The sequence below is a fragment of the Oncorhynchus tshawytscha genome, unplaced genomic scaffold (genome assembly GCF_018296145.1).
Source record: "Oncorhynchus tshawytscha isolate Ot180627B unplaced genomic scaffold, Otsh_v2.0 Un_scaffold_7589_pilon_pilon, whole genome shotgun sequence".
NCBI classification, from domain to species: Eukaryota; Metazoa; Chordata; class Actinopteri; order Salmoniformes; family Salmonidae; genus Oncorhynchus; species Oncorhynchus tshawytscha.
The window spans coordinates 424,323-442,631 of NW_024609826.1; the positions used below are offsets into that span (position 1 = coordinate 424,323).

The window sequence follows — 18,309 nt, forward strand, 5'->3', positions numbered from 1 at the left end:
AGGTCCGTGTTGATGAAGCCAATGACTGATGTGGTGTACTTTTCAATGCCATCGGAAGAATCCCGGAACATATTCCAGTCTGTGCAAAACAGTCCAGTAGTTTAGCATCTGCTTCATCTGACAACTTGTTTATTGGTCTAGTCACTGGTGATTCCTGCTTTAATGTTTGCTTGTAACATGCTGACAACATGATGACAAATATTTGGAGACGTGCTTTACCTTGTTAAGTGTCATTTCAAAAGTAATTCAGTTTATTAAAATATTTGTTTTAGGGGGAAATTAAAATAATGGCGTTGAGAAGACACTGGAGAAAAACATATTTCAGGCACAACAATCTGGTTTATTCATATTGGTGTAGACCTATCCTTTCTGTTTTACAACATCGAGAGTGTGTGAAAGTGGAAAGGGGGCTTAAGGGATAAGCTTCCTCAGATATTCTTGGAAACCTAAGAGGGTCAGCAAAGGTTGTAAACAGCAAGTGGCCGTTTTGTTGTTAATGAGACTGACTATTACATCACAGGTATAACATTTTCCACCCCATAGCCCACACCTATATTCTATCTTCCTATAATTTTCTAGTCTTATTGATTTTCTGTGAGATCTTGAGGGTCATTTGAACATCACAACATAATTAAAGATGCCCTCCAGGATCTTAAACACATCAACTTTGTAAGATATAGCATATTACGAATTGAATTTGTAACATATACCAATTGAACAGGATGTAACATATATGAAATGGATGACTTCGTACACAATTTGATGACATTGTACACAAAAAAAGGGGACCACTTCTGGCTCTTGAGCATCACTTCCGGCTGAAATCATACAAAAGTTAGAGAGTGCAATTTAACATTTTCTAGACATCACTGTACTTGTAGACTAACACCCCCTCCCACACATCCCCACTTTCTACAGTCTATAATTTCCATATTTGCGTCTTTCACACGAATCTCGTGCCTTCATTCCTTATTTTCCGTGATGATATCATGACTCCATAGCCCTGCAGCTTGGGTTTTAGAAAGATTGAGCCATCGAGTTACAGAGCGGGGGAGTAGGCTATCCAGTCTCCCAGCTGCATGCTCTCTAATAACCAAAGCCGCGGAGAAGAGAGGAGAGGGAGAGGGAGGGGGACTCAATAGGGAGGCAATGAAACGGACTCATCCGCGTAACTAGACACTACCAGTCCAGTTCAGTGTTCAGAGCATGCGAGAGCGTAGCTCGACCAACCGCATTCAGTTATATCTACAAAGGAATAGAGAGGGAGAAAATTGAAGTGTTCCAGCCTAGGGAGTCGGCGAGGAAAGGAGCAAGACATAGGCTACTGGCGGCTTTCGAGCGTCACGGGCATATACACCCCGTGTCCAGAATTTACGGCCATTCTTGGCATCAGCCTGTTGTACAAAATTGCGGATTTATAACTGAGTGAATTCGGGGATAGTCATCGACAGTCCTATCCTTCACAATGAAGAAAAACAATTCAGCTAAACGGGTAAGGTTTCGAAACGATGCAAGTGATGATCACTTCAGCTACAATGTAATAACGGGTTTCTGGTTAGCTGCTATTCCAGAGAATGTAACAAAAAGCTACAATGTAACGAGTGTTGTATTTAATAAACACGTCAATGCTACTTGATATGTTACTCACTCAGTTACTTTATAGCCAAGTCTCAGTCCAAACTCCAAAGTGATGCTGATTTGCTTTATTTATTCATTGTCTAACTGGAGAATGTCCCCCACTATCTTAACGTGATTAACACAATTATATTTGACAAGAGATCTAGCAATGTAGAGTTTAAAAGTGTTGATGTAATGCTTGTTGTGGATGCTGTGAAAGACAAACGTTTTTAGGGAGTGCTCTTTTTGTGTATAACGGAATCATTTTAAAACGAGCTTTATTTTTGGAATGCTATTATCTAACGTGGTCGGTGTAGCCTAACTGAGATCATAAGATGGTGACAAAAACACTAGCCCAAGAAAAACGGTGCGCGCAAGGAATGTGACAGCATCTACATGACAAAGGAAATGACAGGGGGCTGAGTCGCCTCACAAAAAGACTCTCCTCTTTTTCGTGTCTGTTCAGTCCCCCTTTCGAATCTAAACGAGGTGCTCTGCCATTTTCATGTCTTAAACTGCTACTTTGTTGCTTTCGTTGAATATGCAGGGCCCGCAGGACACAAACCAGCACAACACGCAGCCAGACAAAATCGGTTGGATTCGCAAGTTCTGTGGCAAAGGGATATTTAGGGAGATCTGGAAAAATCGTTTTGTAATACTCAAAGGGGACCAACTTTACATCTCAGAGAAAGAGGTAAGTGACGCCTCGTCATTGAACAGCTGACATTTACACACCTTGACATTTTTTGGAGCATTGAACACGTATTTTTTAAAAACTTTTCAAATGCAAACAGAACCAGCACATCTTATACACTAATTTTGGGGTACATTGTAATAGTCCTTGTTGAGCATCAACACTGTGAAATATAGGCTACTTTATGACATCATACCGTGGTTTATAAATGACAGTATTTCCAGTGACAACATACAGTAAGTATATGGACGTGTTTAACCATGTGGCCATGTAGCAGTCTCAAGAGATACCCTAGACATGCTCTCTTCTGTTCTGGATCCACTCAGACTGGTGGACCATATCAGCAGCTCCAAAAGCTTTGTGTGTGTGTATTTGTGTGTGTGTGTGTTCAGGTTCACTTAAGGCTTCACATAAATCTCTGTATCCTCCCGCCAAGCCTCATCTATCATCCCTCTGGGGCTGGTGAGCCAACGAGTTCTGTCTTTTTCCCTCTCTCTCTCTCTCGCTCTCTCTCTCGCTCTGTGTCTCTCTATGAGTCTCTCTCTGTCTCTCTCTCCCCTTCTCTCTCTCCTCTCTCTCTCTCTCCCCTCTCTCTCTCTCTCCTCTCTCTCTCTCTCTCTCTCTCTGTCTCTATGAGTCTCTCTCTCTCCTCTCTCTCTCTCTCTGTCTCTCTATGAGTCTCTCTCTCTCCTTCTCTCTCTCTCTCTCTGTCTCTCTATGAGTCTCTCTCTCTGTCTCTCTGTCAGCAACAAACCTGAGCTGCAGCACACTTTCCACCTCACTGGATACCCAACATTATAGATGAAAAACTCCACTGTATGTCTGCTCTACACTATACTTCAGTTCTTTGACCTACAGTGTCTGTTATCATTGCAGTCAGACGTCAGTTAGAGTGCTCTGAATGGCTGAAGTCTGATTCATTACTGTTGTCCACAGCAAAACAGCTTGACAGAAGATTAGAAAGTATCCCCATCTCAAATCTGCGCTCATAGAGTGTTTATTAATAGAGGTAGGAAGTCTCCAGAGACCTCTAGCACATCGGTCTAGCCTTATGACAGAAGGAGTTGTCGGAGAGATAACCCTAGATGGTAATAAGGCGCGCAGTAACTGTGGTCAGGCTCACTGAACAGAGAGCGTGCTCCAGGTATAGCTACGAGATAGCACAACAGCACCCGCATGGTTGTGGTGTTGCAATATTAAGGCCTTAATGAATGTTGTGGTAACCATAGTGACAGAGCCAGCCTGTGATGTGTCAGGGTGATTGCTCCAGATATTAAACAGAAGCAATAATGAGCCACATAGTCAGAGTCAATGTGGTGCTTGATACAAGGCAGAGGCAGTTTTAAACCGCTTAGCTGAGAGTTACAGGGAATTTAATACAAACGCACATGTACGCACGCGCACGCACGGACACACACACACACACACACACACACACACACACACACACACACACACACACACACACACACACACACACTGCGATCGGGCACTGACAGTTCTCTTGCTGGGCTTGCTTTAGAGTTGCAGGGTATTAGTATTCTGCCAAGCTCAGCTGAAGCTTACAGGAGGATGTGTTGGCAGCTTCTAAGGGACCACTTTAACACCTTACTCCAGTTGTAAACAGAACTCCAGGGATCACAGTGGAATCTGACAGACACTGAAGATTCCAAACTGTGATCTAATCAATCCTAACATAATCACAGCTTTGAGGGAAAGTAACCTTTGAGAGTTGAATATCAATCAATGCATATGTGGCAAAGAAATGCCTTCCAGGGTTTTGGTCACTTGAAGAGGTCACCAAGCTTATCAATGTAGTGCCCTTTTCAGTCATTTGTCACAGAATGATAAATAAAACCACCCAGAGCTAAGTACCCCAAAATAACTAACCTTAGGAGACAAGGGCAAAGGAAAGCTTCCCTTTGGAAACCCCACCAGATAGAACATTAGCTTTTATCATTGTCAAATTAAATGGTGAATTCATGATCACTTCCCATTGACATTCTGTCATGGGGCATGTTAAGGTGGGTGACGTCAGTGCAGCTCTTCTATTCACCCACCAAGCCTTCACTTGAGTTGACTGTCATGACTTATTAAGTGTCAGCAGTCCTGAGAGAGATTTTTACCATGGAGGGAGCATGAGTCACAGGTCCCGTCTGTAATCAACCTGCTAGCCCCCTTTCCCTACACCTTTCCAAGGGTCTTTATAGACTGATGGCTGTAAACAATATGGCTGGAACTCTATACAGCCAACAGGTTTGCCAAATCCTATTCTTTCAGATCTGTAACTGATGACCCTGTGCAACAAGTAGCTTGGGTCCATATCAAGTGGCTAGCAGGTAGGTCTAAAGTCTATGGTCAACAAAGAAAGTGCCTTCCTCGACTTTTCAAGTGGGTTTTAGGGCCAAATGTCAACCCAGCATTATTTGTCAAGACAGTGCGGGCATGAGGTCAGGTTTCATGGAGATCTGAGAGGAAAAGCCTCCCCGTAGTTGGGACAGCTGTGAGGAGCGAGCTCTGGCAAGTGGGAGAGCTCTGATTTCACCTCGCTGACCAACCTGTTCCAGCCTGACATCTGTCATGTCCTGATTCAGTCTCTGTCCACTTTCACTATGATGTCTGGTGTGTTTCACTACACTTTTTACACACCTACCCACATTCCCATTTCCCAATTCACTATGATGCTTATACTGTCCTCAACCAAAGAGACAACTAACTGGCAGATATGAGCCATGGACATATTGACTGAATTAGTTCCTTCTTCTGAGTGTTGTTCTTTGCCCAAATAAGGAAGATGTTTCTTCCCTGTGGCGTATTTTGAAACCGTCTTTGTCTCTGTTCTGCTTTGTGTGTTAGAGGGTTATTGGTCAGAGCACCAAACAGTACTTCCTCTCAGAAACTGACCGCATAACCTTCTACAAGACTTGGAGGGATTTTAAGAGCACTTGTGCAAAAGACAATAGCCTAGGTAACACCAGCACACAACAATAAACTTTAGTCCATGTTTATCAAATCAAATGTTATTTGTCACATCGAATACAACCACGAAATGCTTACTTACAAGCCAACAATTCAAAGTTTTCAAAAAGTAAGTAAGAAAAATGTGCAAAATAACTAAATGAAAAAGAGTAACATAATAAAATAACAATGAAGTGGCTATATAGAAAGGGGTACCGGTACCGAGTCAATGTGCAGGGGTACGGGTTAGTCAAGGTCATTGAGGTAATATGTTCATGTAGGTAGGAGAAAGTGACTATGCATAGAAAATAAACAGAGCGTAACACTAGTGTATGTGAAGAGTGTGAAGGAATGTGAACGTATGTGTATGTGTGGCGTCAATATGCATGTGTGTATGTGTTTTGTGTGTGTGTGTGTGTCCATATGTGTGTGTGTTGGAGTGTCAGTGTAGTATGTGTGAGTGTGTGGTTAGAGTCCAGTGAGTGTACATGGAGCCAGTGAGTGTGTGGTTAGAGTCCAGTGAGTGTACATGGAGCCTGTGAGTGTGTGGTTAGAGTCCAGTGAGTGTACATGGAGCCTGTGAGTGTGTGGTTAGAGTCCAGTGAGTGTACATGGAGCCATGGAGCCTGTGAGTGTACATGGAGCCTGTGAGTGTGTGGTTAGAGTCCAGTGAGTGTACATGGAGCCTGTGAGTGTACATGGAGCCAGTGAGTGTACATGGAGCCTGTACATGGAGCCTGTGTACATGGAGCCTGTGAGTGTACATGGAGCCTGTGAGTGTACATGGAGCCTGTGAGTGTACATGGAGCCTGTGTACATGGAGCCTGTGAGTGTACATGGAGCCTGTGAGTGTACATGGAGCCTGTGAGTGTGTGGTTAGAGTCCAGTGAGTGTACATGGAGCCAGTGAGTGTGACATGGAGCCAGTGAGTGTACATGGAGCCTGTGAGTGTACATGGAGCCTGTGAGTGTACATGGAGCCTGTGAGTGTACATGGAGCCTGTGAGTGTGTGGTTAGAGTCCAGTGAGTGTACATGGAGCCTGTGAGTGTACATGGAGCCTGTGAGTGTACATGGAGCCTGTGAGTGTACATGGAGCCAGTGAGTGTACATGGAGCCTGTGAGTGTGTGGTTAGAGTCCAGTGAGTGTACATGGAGCCAGTGAGTGTACATGGACATGGAGCCTGTACATGGAGCCTGTGAGTGTACATGGAGCCTGTGAGTGTACATGGAGCCTGTACATGGAGCCAGTGAGTGTACATGGAGCCTGTGAGTGTGTGGTTAGAGTCCAGTGAGTGTACATGGAGCCTGTGAGTGTACATGGAGCCTGTGACATGGAGCCTGTGAGTGTACATGGAGCCTGTGAGTGTACATGGAGCCAGTGAGTGTACATGGAGCCTGTGAGTGTGTGGTTAGAGTCCAGTGAGTGTACATGGAGCCAGTGAGTGTACATGGAGCCTGTGAGTGTACATGGAGCCTGTGAGTGTACATGGAGCCTGTGAGTGTACATGGAGCCTGTGAGTGTGTGGTTAGAGTCCAGTGAGTGTACATGGAGCCAGTGAGTGTACATGGAGCCTGTGAGAGTGTGATTAGAGTCCTGTGAGTGTACATGGAGTCTGTGAGTGTGTGGTTAGAGTCCAGTGAGTGTACATGGAGCCAGTGAGTGTACATGGAGCCTGTGAGTGTACATGGAGCCTGTGAGTGTACATGGAGCCTGTGAGTGTGTGGTTAGAGTCCAGTGAGTGTACATGGAGCCTGTGAGTGTACATGGAGCCTGTGAGTGTACATGGAGCCTGTGAGTGTGTGGTTAGAGTCCAGTGAGTGTACATGGAGCCTGTGAGTGTACATGGAGCCCGTGAGTGTACATGGAGCCTGTGAGTGTGTGGTTAGAGTCCAGTGAGTGTACATGGAGCGTGTGAGTGTACATGGAGCCTGTGAGTGTACATGGAGCCTGTGAGTGTGTGGTTAGAGTCCAGTGAGTGTACATGGAGCCTGTGAGTGTACATGGAGCCTGTGAGTGTACATGGAGCCTGTGAGTGTACATGGAGCCTGTGAGTGTACATGGAGCCTGTGAGTGTGTGGTTAGAGTCCAGTGAGTGTACATGGAGCCTGTGAGTGTACATGGAGCCTGTGAGTGTACATGGAGCCTGTGCAAAAGATTCAGTGCAAAACATGTGAATAAACAATAATAAAAGGCGGTAAATGTAAATAGTCCGGGTGGCCATTTGATTAACTGTTCAGCAGTCTTATGGCTTGGGGGTAGAAGCTGTTTAGAAGCGTCTTAGACCTAGACTTGGCGCTCCGGTACCGCTTGCCGTGCGGTAGCAGAGAGAACAGTCTATGACTTGGGTGGCTGGGGACTTGGACCATTTTTAGCGCCTTCCTCTGATACCGCCTGGTGTAGAGGTCCTGGATGGCAGGGAGCTCGGCCCCAGTGATGTACTGGGCCATAAGCACTACCCTCTTTAGTGACTTGTAGTCAGATGCAGAGCAGTTACCATACCAGCGGCGATGGATGCTCTTGTTGGTGCAGCTGTAGAACTTTCTGAGGATCTGTGCTCCCATGCCAGGTCTTTTCAGCCTCCTGAGACAGAATAGGCTTTGTTGTGTCCTCTTCACGACAGTGTTGGTGTGTTTGGACCATGATAGGTCCTTAGCAATGTTCCCTCTAGCAGCTCCCCTGCGGCTGCTGCGTTGATGAAATATCAGCCTGCGCAGAGAAGCATAAAATTGAACTTCACTCAACTTTCTAGAGATAACACTATCTACGTTTCCCTTTACTGTGGGAATTGTGATCGAATAAATGTAATATTAGCCACTTTCAATGCAACATACCGAAACATGAACAATGCAAGATTTAGTATGCAAAACTAACTATGCAAGAGATTTTGTTGAAGGCAGAACGCATCAGAGTAGGATTCTATTGCATTGACAAGCACGACTCCGGCCCGTACTCTACACACACCGGTGCCCCAAAACCAATCAGAGCTGCAGTAGGCCTATATGCAAATAGATCAATCCATATAAGGATCTGTGCCATTCACATTGAACTGGACTGTTTTTACAGCATGAGCGGTCATCAGTAGATGAGCTTGTTTTGAGATCAAAGCGAGAGCTACATCTACCGACGTGTGCACATTTGGACATTTGTTCAAATCCTTTGCTAGTTAGTGAGTTAATAGTCCAGTTTTAGATCATTTGTAGTCATCAATGGGGGGAGTTATTGCTTCCTACAAAAGCACAAAAGCTTTGCATTTTGAAAAGCGAGTCAGGAAAGGAGCTTTTTTTGTCTTAAAGGGGCAGTGTTGTGGCCATTAGGCAGAGGGGAGCATAATTTGTCTGATTCTCCGTAATAATGGTATGTGAATAATGATGCATTATGGTTTCTTGCATCAAACAACACAACAACTATTGGCTTGATGAGGTCTTGTTCTATTGGCTTGATGAGGTCTTATTCTATTAGCTTGATGAGGTCTTATTCTATTGGCTTGATGAGGTCTTATTCTATTGGGTTGATGCGGTCTTATTCTATTGGGTTGATGAGGTCTTGTTCTATTGGCTTGATGAGGTCTTATTCTATTGGCTTGATGAGGTCTTATTCTATTGGCTTGATGAGGTCTTATTCTATTGGCTTGATGAGGTCTTATTCTATTGGCTTGATGAGGTCTTATTCTATTGGGTTGATGAGGACTTAGTCCATTGGGTTGATGAGGTCTTATTCTATTGGCTTGATGAGGTCTTATTCTATTGGGTTGATGAGGTCTTAGTCCATTGGGTTGCACACACACCTCTTTTGTTTGATTTGTGAGTTATCAAGTCATGCCTGGCATTGTGCTTTCACTTAAGCCGATAACCTCATTGCCCAGTGGGTTTCTGAAACGCTCTGCACATGATTTGCTATCTTGAAGGGGAGCATGTGCTACAGGCTCCCATCCAGTTTGTCTTCTCAACACTGCTAAGCACTAGATCCATTTTGAGACCGTTTTCAGCCCACAGCCCCACACTATACTTTCCGCTTCCTCATTGGTATCATCAGACTTCCTAACTAAAGGCTGCAGTGTTTATTTGCACTAGTTTCTTTTCCTGGACCTGTTCTTATTGAGTCAGTCAAGGGGATGGTATGAGGGAAAGTAGCGTGAGAACGATCGTCTGTTTGAATTTTAGAGCCTGATCAGTCCCAGAACGGGTGGATTTCACTTCACAACCACAGCTTTTCTTCAATGAAACCATTCTAGCAACCTGCTCAGTGATTCATTCAGTGTTGAGGCACATCAAGATTTAGCTCCTTACATTTGAATTAAAACATAGGCTCACCCCAAGCAGTCCGTTAGCCTTGGCTTTGTCCTGAAGGGGAGGAGATGTTTTCTGTTTGTCTAAAGGGAATGATGCAATGGAGGAGGGAGGGACGAAGGGGGGGGGGGAGTTGGAAGAGAGAGAAACCAGGAGAAAGTGGAGAAGAAAGGGAGACAGGATAGAAAAAAGAACAGAACAAAGCACACTTCTTTTTGAAATGCACTTCTTTGTGTAATGCTCGCTAGTGTTTGACAACTGGCTTCTCATGCCAGGCTATAGCACGCTGGGGGTCAGCTCTGGCTTCTCATGCCAGGCTATAGCACGCAGGGGGTCAGCTCTGGGTTCTCATGCCAGGCTATAGCACGCTGGGGGTCAGCTCTGGCTTCTCATGCCATGCTATAGCACGCAGGGGGTCAACTCTGGGTTCTCATGCCAGGCTATAGCACGCTGGGGGTCAGCTCTGGCTTCTCATGCCAGGCTATAGCACGCTGGGGGTCAGCTCTGGCTTCTCATGCCAGGCATGCTGGGGGTCAGGCTCATAGCAGCACAGGGGGTCAACTCTGGGTTCTCATGCCAGGCTATAGCACGCTGGGGGTCAGCTCTGGCTTCTCATAGCCAGGCTATAGCACACTGGGGGTCAGCTCTGGCTTCTCATGCCAGGCTATAGCACACTGGGGGTCAACTCTGGGTTCTCATGCCAGGCTATAGCACGCTGGGGGTCAGCTCTGGCTTCTCATGCCAGGCTATAGCACACTGGGGGTCAACTCTGGGTTCTCATGCCAGGCTATAGCACGCTGGGGGTCAGCTCTGGCTTCTCATGCCAGGCTATAGCATGCAGGGGGTCAGCTCTGGCTTCTCATGCCAGGCTATAGCACGTAGGGGGTCAGCTCTGGCTTCTCATGCCAGGCTATAGCACGCAGGGGGTCAGCTCTGGGTTCTCATGCCAGCTTATAGCACACTGGGGAAAGTGTGTCATTGGGAGTGGGCCTTTTAGTGTTATAGCATAGCAATGACACAAACAACATGCACACAAACACACAACGCAAACCATGCAAGTGTCTTTGTCATGTTAGGGAGTAAAACCATGCAAGTGTCTTTCTCATGTTAGTGAGTAAAGCCAACATTGTCTATTGACATCTGTTTGTCTTCTTCTCCATTTCTCTCTCTGTCTCTCTCTTAGATTGGAAAGAGGTAATTCAATCTGGATGATTGTTTAATCCCCAGGCCTCTCTCTCTCTCTCTCTCTCTCTCTTTTTTTTTCTCTGCTTTCTCTCTCTATCTCTGCTCTCTCTCTCTACCTCTGCTCTCCCTCTGCTCTCTCTATCTCTGCTATCTCTCTATATCTGCTCTCTCTCTGCCATCTCTCTATCTCTGCTCTCTCTCTCTGTTCTCTCTCTCTCTGTTCTCTCTCTCTCTGTTCTCTCTCTCTGCTTTCTCTCTCTATCTCTGCTTCTCTCTGCTCTCTCTATCTCTGCTCTCTCTATCTCTGCTCTCTCTCTCTGCTCTCTTTATCTCTGCTCTCGCTCTCTCTGCTCTCCCTATCTCTGCTCTCTTTGCGCTCTCTGCTATCTCTCTATCTCTGCTATCTCTCTATCTCTGCTCTCTCTCTGTTCTCTGTTCTCTCTCTGCTCTCTCTCTGCTTTCTCTCTCTATCTCTGCTCTCTCTATCTCTGCTCTTTTTATCTCTACTCTCGCTCTCTCTGCTCTCCCTATCTCTGCTCTCTCTGCGCTCTCTATATCTGCTCTCTCTATCTCTGCTTTCTCTCTGCTATCTCTCTATCTCTGCACTCTCTCTGCTCTCTCTCTCTGTTCTCTCTCTGCACTCTCGCTAACTCTACCTCTATCTCCCTTCCCTCTCTGTCTACCTCTATCTCCCTTCCCTCTCTGTCTACCTCTACCTCCCTTCCCTCTGTCTACCTCTACCTCCCTTCCCTCTCTCTACCTCTACCTCCCTTCCCTCTCTGTCTACCTCTACCTCCCTTCCCTCTCTGTCTACCTCTACCTCCCCTCTCTCTCCCTCTGTGTTCTGAATGGGAGTGGTGGGTCTGTGCTAGTGAGCCTCCAGCTGCCCATCAGGAGGGTGAGGGGAGTAGTGGGTTAGATGAGGATGGGCTGCTAGTTTCCATGCCAACCTATAGAATGTCTCCAAAGCCTGGCACGGGGCAGACCATAAGTCCTCATCCCCCCTCCGGAAAGATGCCATGCTGAACGTAATCATGGGCCGGACTCAAGGTGTGAATGAGATGAACAGAAACCCCTCTGTGTCTGGTAATAATAATAGTTTGGTGGGGGCTTGTATGTGTCCTATTTCACACATGTCCAAGTGGGTATTATATACTTGTGGGAATTGGAAGTGTATTTTTTGCATATCCCACCTCCCCTGAGACACCCTCGGAGAGTGGGGTCACGGCCAGGGTCAGCCATTATCAGCGGTGACCTTTGGAGCAATTAGGGTTAAGTGCCTTGCTTAAGGGAACATCAACAGATGTTTCACCTCATCAGCTCAGGGATTCAAACCTGGGACTTTTCTTACTGCCCCATCGCTGTAATCGCTAGGCTGCCTGCCGCCCAGATGCGTATGTTATGGTCGTGCTGCTTGTGCATTTTGGACTCACGCCTTGTTACAAAGATGCAGGGTTGTTGAATCCAGCAGACTGTTTAGGGGACTGAGTCAAGGATGAACACAAATGAGGAGCCTTCCATTTTAAAAGTGGATAGCAAAGGCTAGTTTATAGTGACACCTCGATGCCTAGGTGTTCCACGTGTAGAAGACAGGGTGGAGGGGGGCATGACTCATTAAAGCAGTGGTCCAAACGGCCTGATTCCAGTGCTGCTGGACTTTTAGCGTTTGCATCAGGGCCATTCAACTCTGGCAGGGAGGATGATGATGGAGTCAATCGGCTGGAAACGCTCAGTACTCTTTTTCTCATTTGAATGTATTTCGGTCCCACTCCAGCCTTGCTGAAATGCTATGTCAACTCACATGTTATCCACTGACTGGGGGAGTTGTGGTAAGAGCAATGTAACAAGACTAAATTATCTTTCAATGAAAAAGGGGTTTGTGGGGGGTTGGAATATGGAGACGAGTTTGAAGGCTCCTGCCTAGATGGGACACATCTCACATATACACTCAGAATGTTGTTGTCAAGATCAAAACGAGGTTGGATGGGAGATGAATAGTTGTAGCTCAGAATGTTGTTGTCAAGATCAAAACGAGGTTGGATGGGAGATGAATAGTTGTAGCTCAGAATGTTTTGCTGCAGAAACAGTAATGATATAAAGTAGGCCAGAGTAAGAGCGGTGTTTCCCACACCATGACTGAGGCGGGCCTCCGTTGGTTCCAACACAACAGGCTGGTGCAGTAGGTAATGGATAAGCATGGCCAGAGTAATGAGCCAAACAGAAAAAAGCTTGTAAAGTGAATTTCAATTTCGGATTGATGGGAAGTGTGGGATGATGATGATTAGAAGAAAGGATTGGAACAGGTCGGATTAGAGGCCCAGCAGTAGATGATATCAGAATGATCTCACACGTACAGTAGAAATACCTCCAGTATGTTATGACTCCCTGTCAGCTGCGTCTGACTCATCCCTGTAAGGGATCCTGTTAGGCCCTGCAGGTCCTCCTATTGAACAGCACCACTTATACATTTCCCTACTATACAGCAGGGAATCAATGGAACCAACCCAAGTGTTTACCAGCGTTGCCATTAGCCAATTGTTTTCTCATGTATGTCAGTGTATGACCAGATTCATCACAATGGCACATCAAACAGTGTGTTCCTGTGTGGGTGAGAAGGGTTGCGTTTGGAGAGGACCATCATTACCTGCTATTGTATTCTCCAACTGAGCTTAGCCAAAGAGGAGCAGGTGCGTTCCCCTGAAGTTGCTCTCTAAATACGACACAGGTTATTTGCATGGCTTGGTTCAGACAGGCTTCACTCTTTGAATGAACAAATCAATAAAAAGGTGTTAACGTCTAGTTCTAGAACCACGGCAACAACACCCTATGTGTCCATTCCACTTCCTCATGGTGAGACTACGGGGACCAAATCTGACCTCACTATTTGCATTAAGACTCATAATTAGGGTTACAGTCAGAGGGTCAGGTTCTCACCATGATCAGTAGCCTAATCTACTACTCACTCCCTTCGGTGTTAGTAGCACCCAACTGAAATAAAGGTTGAGGTGATTTAGGAATTATAAACAATTCATTCAATACTGTCAGAGAGTGTTTTTGGCTTTTGACACCATAATCATTTGAACCTTCATCACCCTGTCTGTGTCTGTAACTGTCACTAACTGGCTGAGTTCTCCTGAGACCTACACCACTGAAGTGACAAAACAGTGTTATGTGGGGAGACCAAGATTCTCTAGCACCTAGTAGAATGCACTCAACCACTGTTTTTTAAAGGAAGTAGTACAAGAGTCAACCGTAGAGACAAGGGCTTGTTATGTCCGTCTACATGTGAGAATACACTTCCTCGATTTTTGTGAATGTGTTACCTGTTGCTACAAGTTGGTGTCACTTGGCTGTGGATTGACACTGACAATTATCTACTTCTATTATGTGGTAAAGATCTGCATGGACTGGATGGGTGAAGCTGTATAGAGATGGTTCCACCTAGCATCTCAATAGGCTCAGGGGAGTTTTCCTTCTATTATGTGGTAAAGATCTGCATGGACTGGATGGGTGAAGCTGTATAGAGATGGTTCCACCTAGCATCTCAATAGGCTCAGGGAGTTTTCCTTCTATTATGTGGTAAAGATCTGCATGGACTGGATGGGTGAAGCTGTATAGAGATGGTTCCACCTAGCATCTCAATAGGCTCAGGGAGTTTTCCTTCTATTATGTGGTAAAGATCTGCATGGACTGGATGGGTGAAGCTGTATAGAGATGATTCCACCTAGCATCTCAATAGGCTCAGGGAGTTTTCCTTCTATTATGTGGTAAAGATCTGCATGGACTGGATGGGTGAAGCTGTATAGAGATGGTTCCACCTAGCATCTCAATAGGCTCAGGGAGTTTTCCTTCTATTATGTGGTAAAGATCTGCATGGACTGGATGGGTGAAGCTGTATAGAGATGGTTCCACCTAGCATCTCAATAGGCTCAGGGAGTTTTCCTTCTATTATGTGGTAAAGATCTGCATGGACTGGATGGGTGAAGCTGTATAGAGATGATTCCACCTAGCATCTCAATAGGCTCAGGGAGTTTTCCTTCTATTATGTGGTAAAGATCTGCATGGACTGGATGGGTGAAGCTGTATAGAGATGATTCCACCTAGCATCTCAATAGGCTCAGGGAGTTTTCCTTCTATTATGTGGTAAAGATCTGCATGGACTGGATGGGTGAAGCTGTATAGAGATGATTCCACCTAGCATCTCAATAGGCTCAGGGGAGTTTTCCTTCTATTATGTGGTAAAGATCTGCATGGACTGGATGGGTGAAGCTGTATAGAGATGGTTCCACCTAGCATCTCAATAGGCTCAGGGAGTTTTCCTTCTATTATGTGGTAAAGATCTGCATGGACTGGATGGGTGAAGCTGTATAGAGATGGTTCCACCTAGCATCTCAATAGGCTCAGGGGAGTTTTCCTTCTATTATGTGGTAAAGATCTGCATGGACTAGATGGGTGAAGCTGTATAGAGATGGTTCCACCTAGCATCTCAATAGGCTCAGGGGAGTTTTCCTTCTATTATGTGGTAAAGATCTGCATGGACTGGATGGGTGAAGCTGTATAGAGATGGTTCCACCTAGCATCTCAATAGGCTCAGGGGAGTTTTCCTTCTATTATGTGGTAAAGATCTGCATGGACTGGATGGGTGAAGCTGTATAGAGATGGTTCCACCTAGCATCTCAATAGGCTCAGGGGAGTTTTCCTTCTATTGCTTTTACCCACTACCTTCATCTCTGCAAACACTGATGTGATGGGGTCAACGAGGCTAGTGGCTGTTTTCAGGCCAGGCATGGCTTTAGGAACCTCACCTGGTATGAGCACCGTGTCTGAGAAGCCATCACTCAGTTGATCCACACTGATGGAGAGGGGCTGTGACTCACATGAACACGGTGACTCATACTGCTGATGTAGGATGACATTTGTTTTCTCACATAATGTAGACACAGAATGGATTGTGCTGGCACACTTCTCAGTGTAATTTATATAGACATACTGTATATTAGAAACTGAGGTGTGGGGAGTTATTAACATAATGTAGACACAGAATGGATTGTGCTGGCACACTTCTCAGTGTAATTTATATAGACATACTGTATATTAGAAACTGAGGTGTGGGGAGTTATTAACATAATGTAGACACAGAATGGATTGTGCTGGCACACTTCTCAGTGTAATTTATATAGACATACTGTATATTAGAAACTGAGGTGTGGGGAGTTATTAACATAATGTAGACAGAATGGATCGTGCTGCCACACTTCTCAGTGTAATTTATATAGACATACTGTATATTAGAAACTGAGGTGTGGGAGTTATTAACATAATGTAGACACAGAATGGATTGTGCTGGCACACTTCTCAGTGTATTTATATAGACATACTGTATATTAGAAACTGAGGTGTGGGGAGTTATTAACATAATGTAGACACAGAATGGATTGTGCTGCCACACTTCTCAGTGTAATTTATATAGACATACTGTATATTAGAAACTGAGGTGTTGGGAGTTATTAACATAATGTAGACACAGAATGGATTGTGCTGCCACACTTCTCAGTGTAATTTATATAGACATACTGTATATTAGAAACTGAGGTGTGGGGAGTTATTAACATAATGTAGACACAGAATGGATTGTGCTGGCACACTTCTCAGTGTAATTTATATAGACATACTGTATATTAGAAACTGAGGTGTTGGGAGTTATTAACATAATGTAGACACAGAATGGATCGTGCTGGCACACTTCTCAGTGTATTTATATAGACATACTGTATATTAGAAACTGAGGTGTTGGGAGTTATTAACATAATGTAGACACAGAATGGATTGTGCTGGCACACTTCTCAGTGTAATTTATATAGACATACTGTATATTAGAAACTGAGGTGTGGGGAGTTATTAACATAATGTAGACACAGAATGGATTGTGCTGGCACACTTCTCAGTGTAATTTATATAGACATACTGTATATTAGAAACTGAGGTGTTGGGAGTTATTAACATAATGTAGACACAGAATGGATCGTGCTGGCACACTTCTCAGTGTAATTTATATAGACATACTGTATATTAGAAACTGAGGTGTTGGGAGTTATTAACATAATGTAGACACAGAATGGATCGTGCTGGCACACTTCTCAGTGTATTTATATAGACATACTGTATATTAGAAACTGAGGTGTTGGGAGTTATTAACATAATGTAGACACAGAATGGATCGTGCTGCCACACTTCTCAGTGTATTTATATAGACATACTGTATATTAGAAACTGAGGTGTGTGGAGTTATTAACACTTGAACATTATGAAAGTGTGTTGAAAATTCGCATCATTTTTTAAGGCAGAATTAGGTTTGTTCCTAACACAGTGAATACAGAACGCCACACAACATGGACAGAGAGCTGAAAAGCAATTTTTTGTTGTCTTCATTCCTTTAGTTTCTCCTAAACTCAGTAAGAGCTGGGAGTGGGCATTGGTCAATATCCTAACCTGACAAAGGAGAAAGAAAGAGAGAGTGAGGGAGATAAAGAGAGATGGAAGTCAGCCTCGTGGGTTCTATACTGCTTTTCCTTTTCAAGCACTGAGGAAACTAATCTGTCACGCTGTTCATTTCTCTGTGCTCACGTGGCGTCTCATTCAATTCTGCCTCTGAAACAAGGGAGTTCTCCAAACATTGGATGTTTTTTTCTGGAGCAGCTGTGTTTTTCTCTTCAAAACCACAGTCAACGGTTGGCTCTCCCACCCCCTGCCTCCCTCCCTGTCCTCACCTGTTCCTCTGTCGAACCAGAGCCAGAGACCGCTGCCAAGTCGTGGCTATGGGAGCATGGGAGGGGGCACAGGGGGTGTTACTGAGGCTATTTCTGTATCTTTGATATCACCAGTGCATGTTGCCATGCTCCCATCCCTCCCGCCTCACTGATAGCCTCCCAACGCTACTCCATACTCCCATCCCTCCCACCTCACTGATAGCCTCCCAATGCTACTCCATGCTCCCATCCCTCCCGCCTCACTGATAGCCTCCCAATGCTACTCCATGCTCCCATCCCTCCCGCCTCACTGATAGCCTCCCAATGCTACTCCATGCTCCCATCCCTCCCGCCTCACTGATAGCCTCCCAATGCTACTCCATGCTCCCATCCCTCCCGCCTCACTGATAGCCTCCCAATGCTACTCCATGCTCCCATCCCTCCCGCCTCACTGATAGCCTCCCAACGCTACTCCATACTCCCATCCCTCCCGCCTCACTGATAGCCTCCCAACACTACTCCATGCTCCCATCCCTCCCACCTCACTGATAGCCTCCCAACACTACTCCATGCTCCCATCCCTCCCGCCTCACTGATAGCCTCCCAATGCTACTCCATGCTCCCATCCCTCCCACCTCACTGATAGCCTCCCAACACTACTCCATGCTTGTCACGCCCTGGTCAAAGTATTTTGTGTTCATCTTTATGTATTTGGTCAGGCCAGGGTGTGGCATGGGGTTTTTGTAATTGTGGTGTGTTTGTCTTGGGATTGTAGCTTAGTGGGTTGTCTAGCAAAGTCTATGGCTGTCTGGAGTGGTTCT

The 18,309-nt window shown here is 45.3% G+C and overlaps 1 protein-coding gene across 1 annotated transcript in view; it reads left to right on the forward strand.

Moving 5' to 3' along the window:
* The first annotated feature begins 921 nt into the window (after positions 1 to 921).
* Positions 922 to 18,309, forward strand: part of plekho1b (pleckstrin homology domain containing, family O member 1b) — a 49,881-nt gene continuing 32,493 nt past the window's right edge. The window contains exons 1-2 of the mRNA XM_042319094.1: positions 922 to 1,492; positions 2,165 to 2,311. Of these exons, the coding sequence (XP_042175028.1) occupies positions 1,466 to 1,492; positions 2,165 to 2,311 (174 nt within the window). The 5' untranslated portion in view covers positions 922 to 1,465. The remainder of the gene's footprint in view (positions 1,493 to 2,164; positions 2,312 to 18,309) is intronic.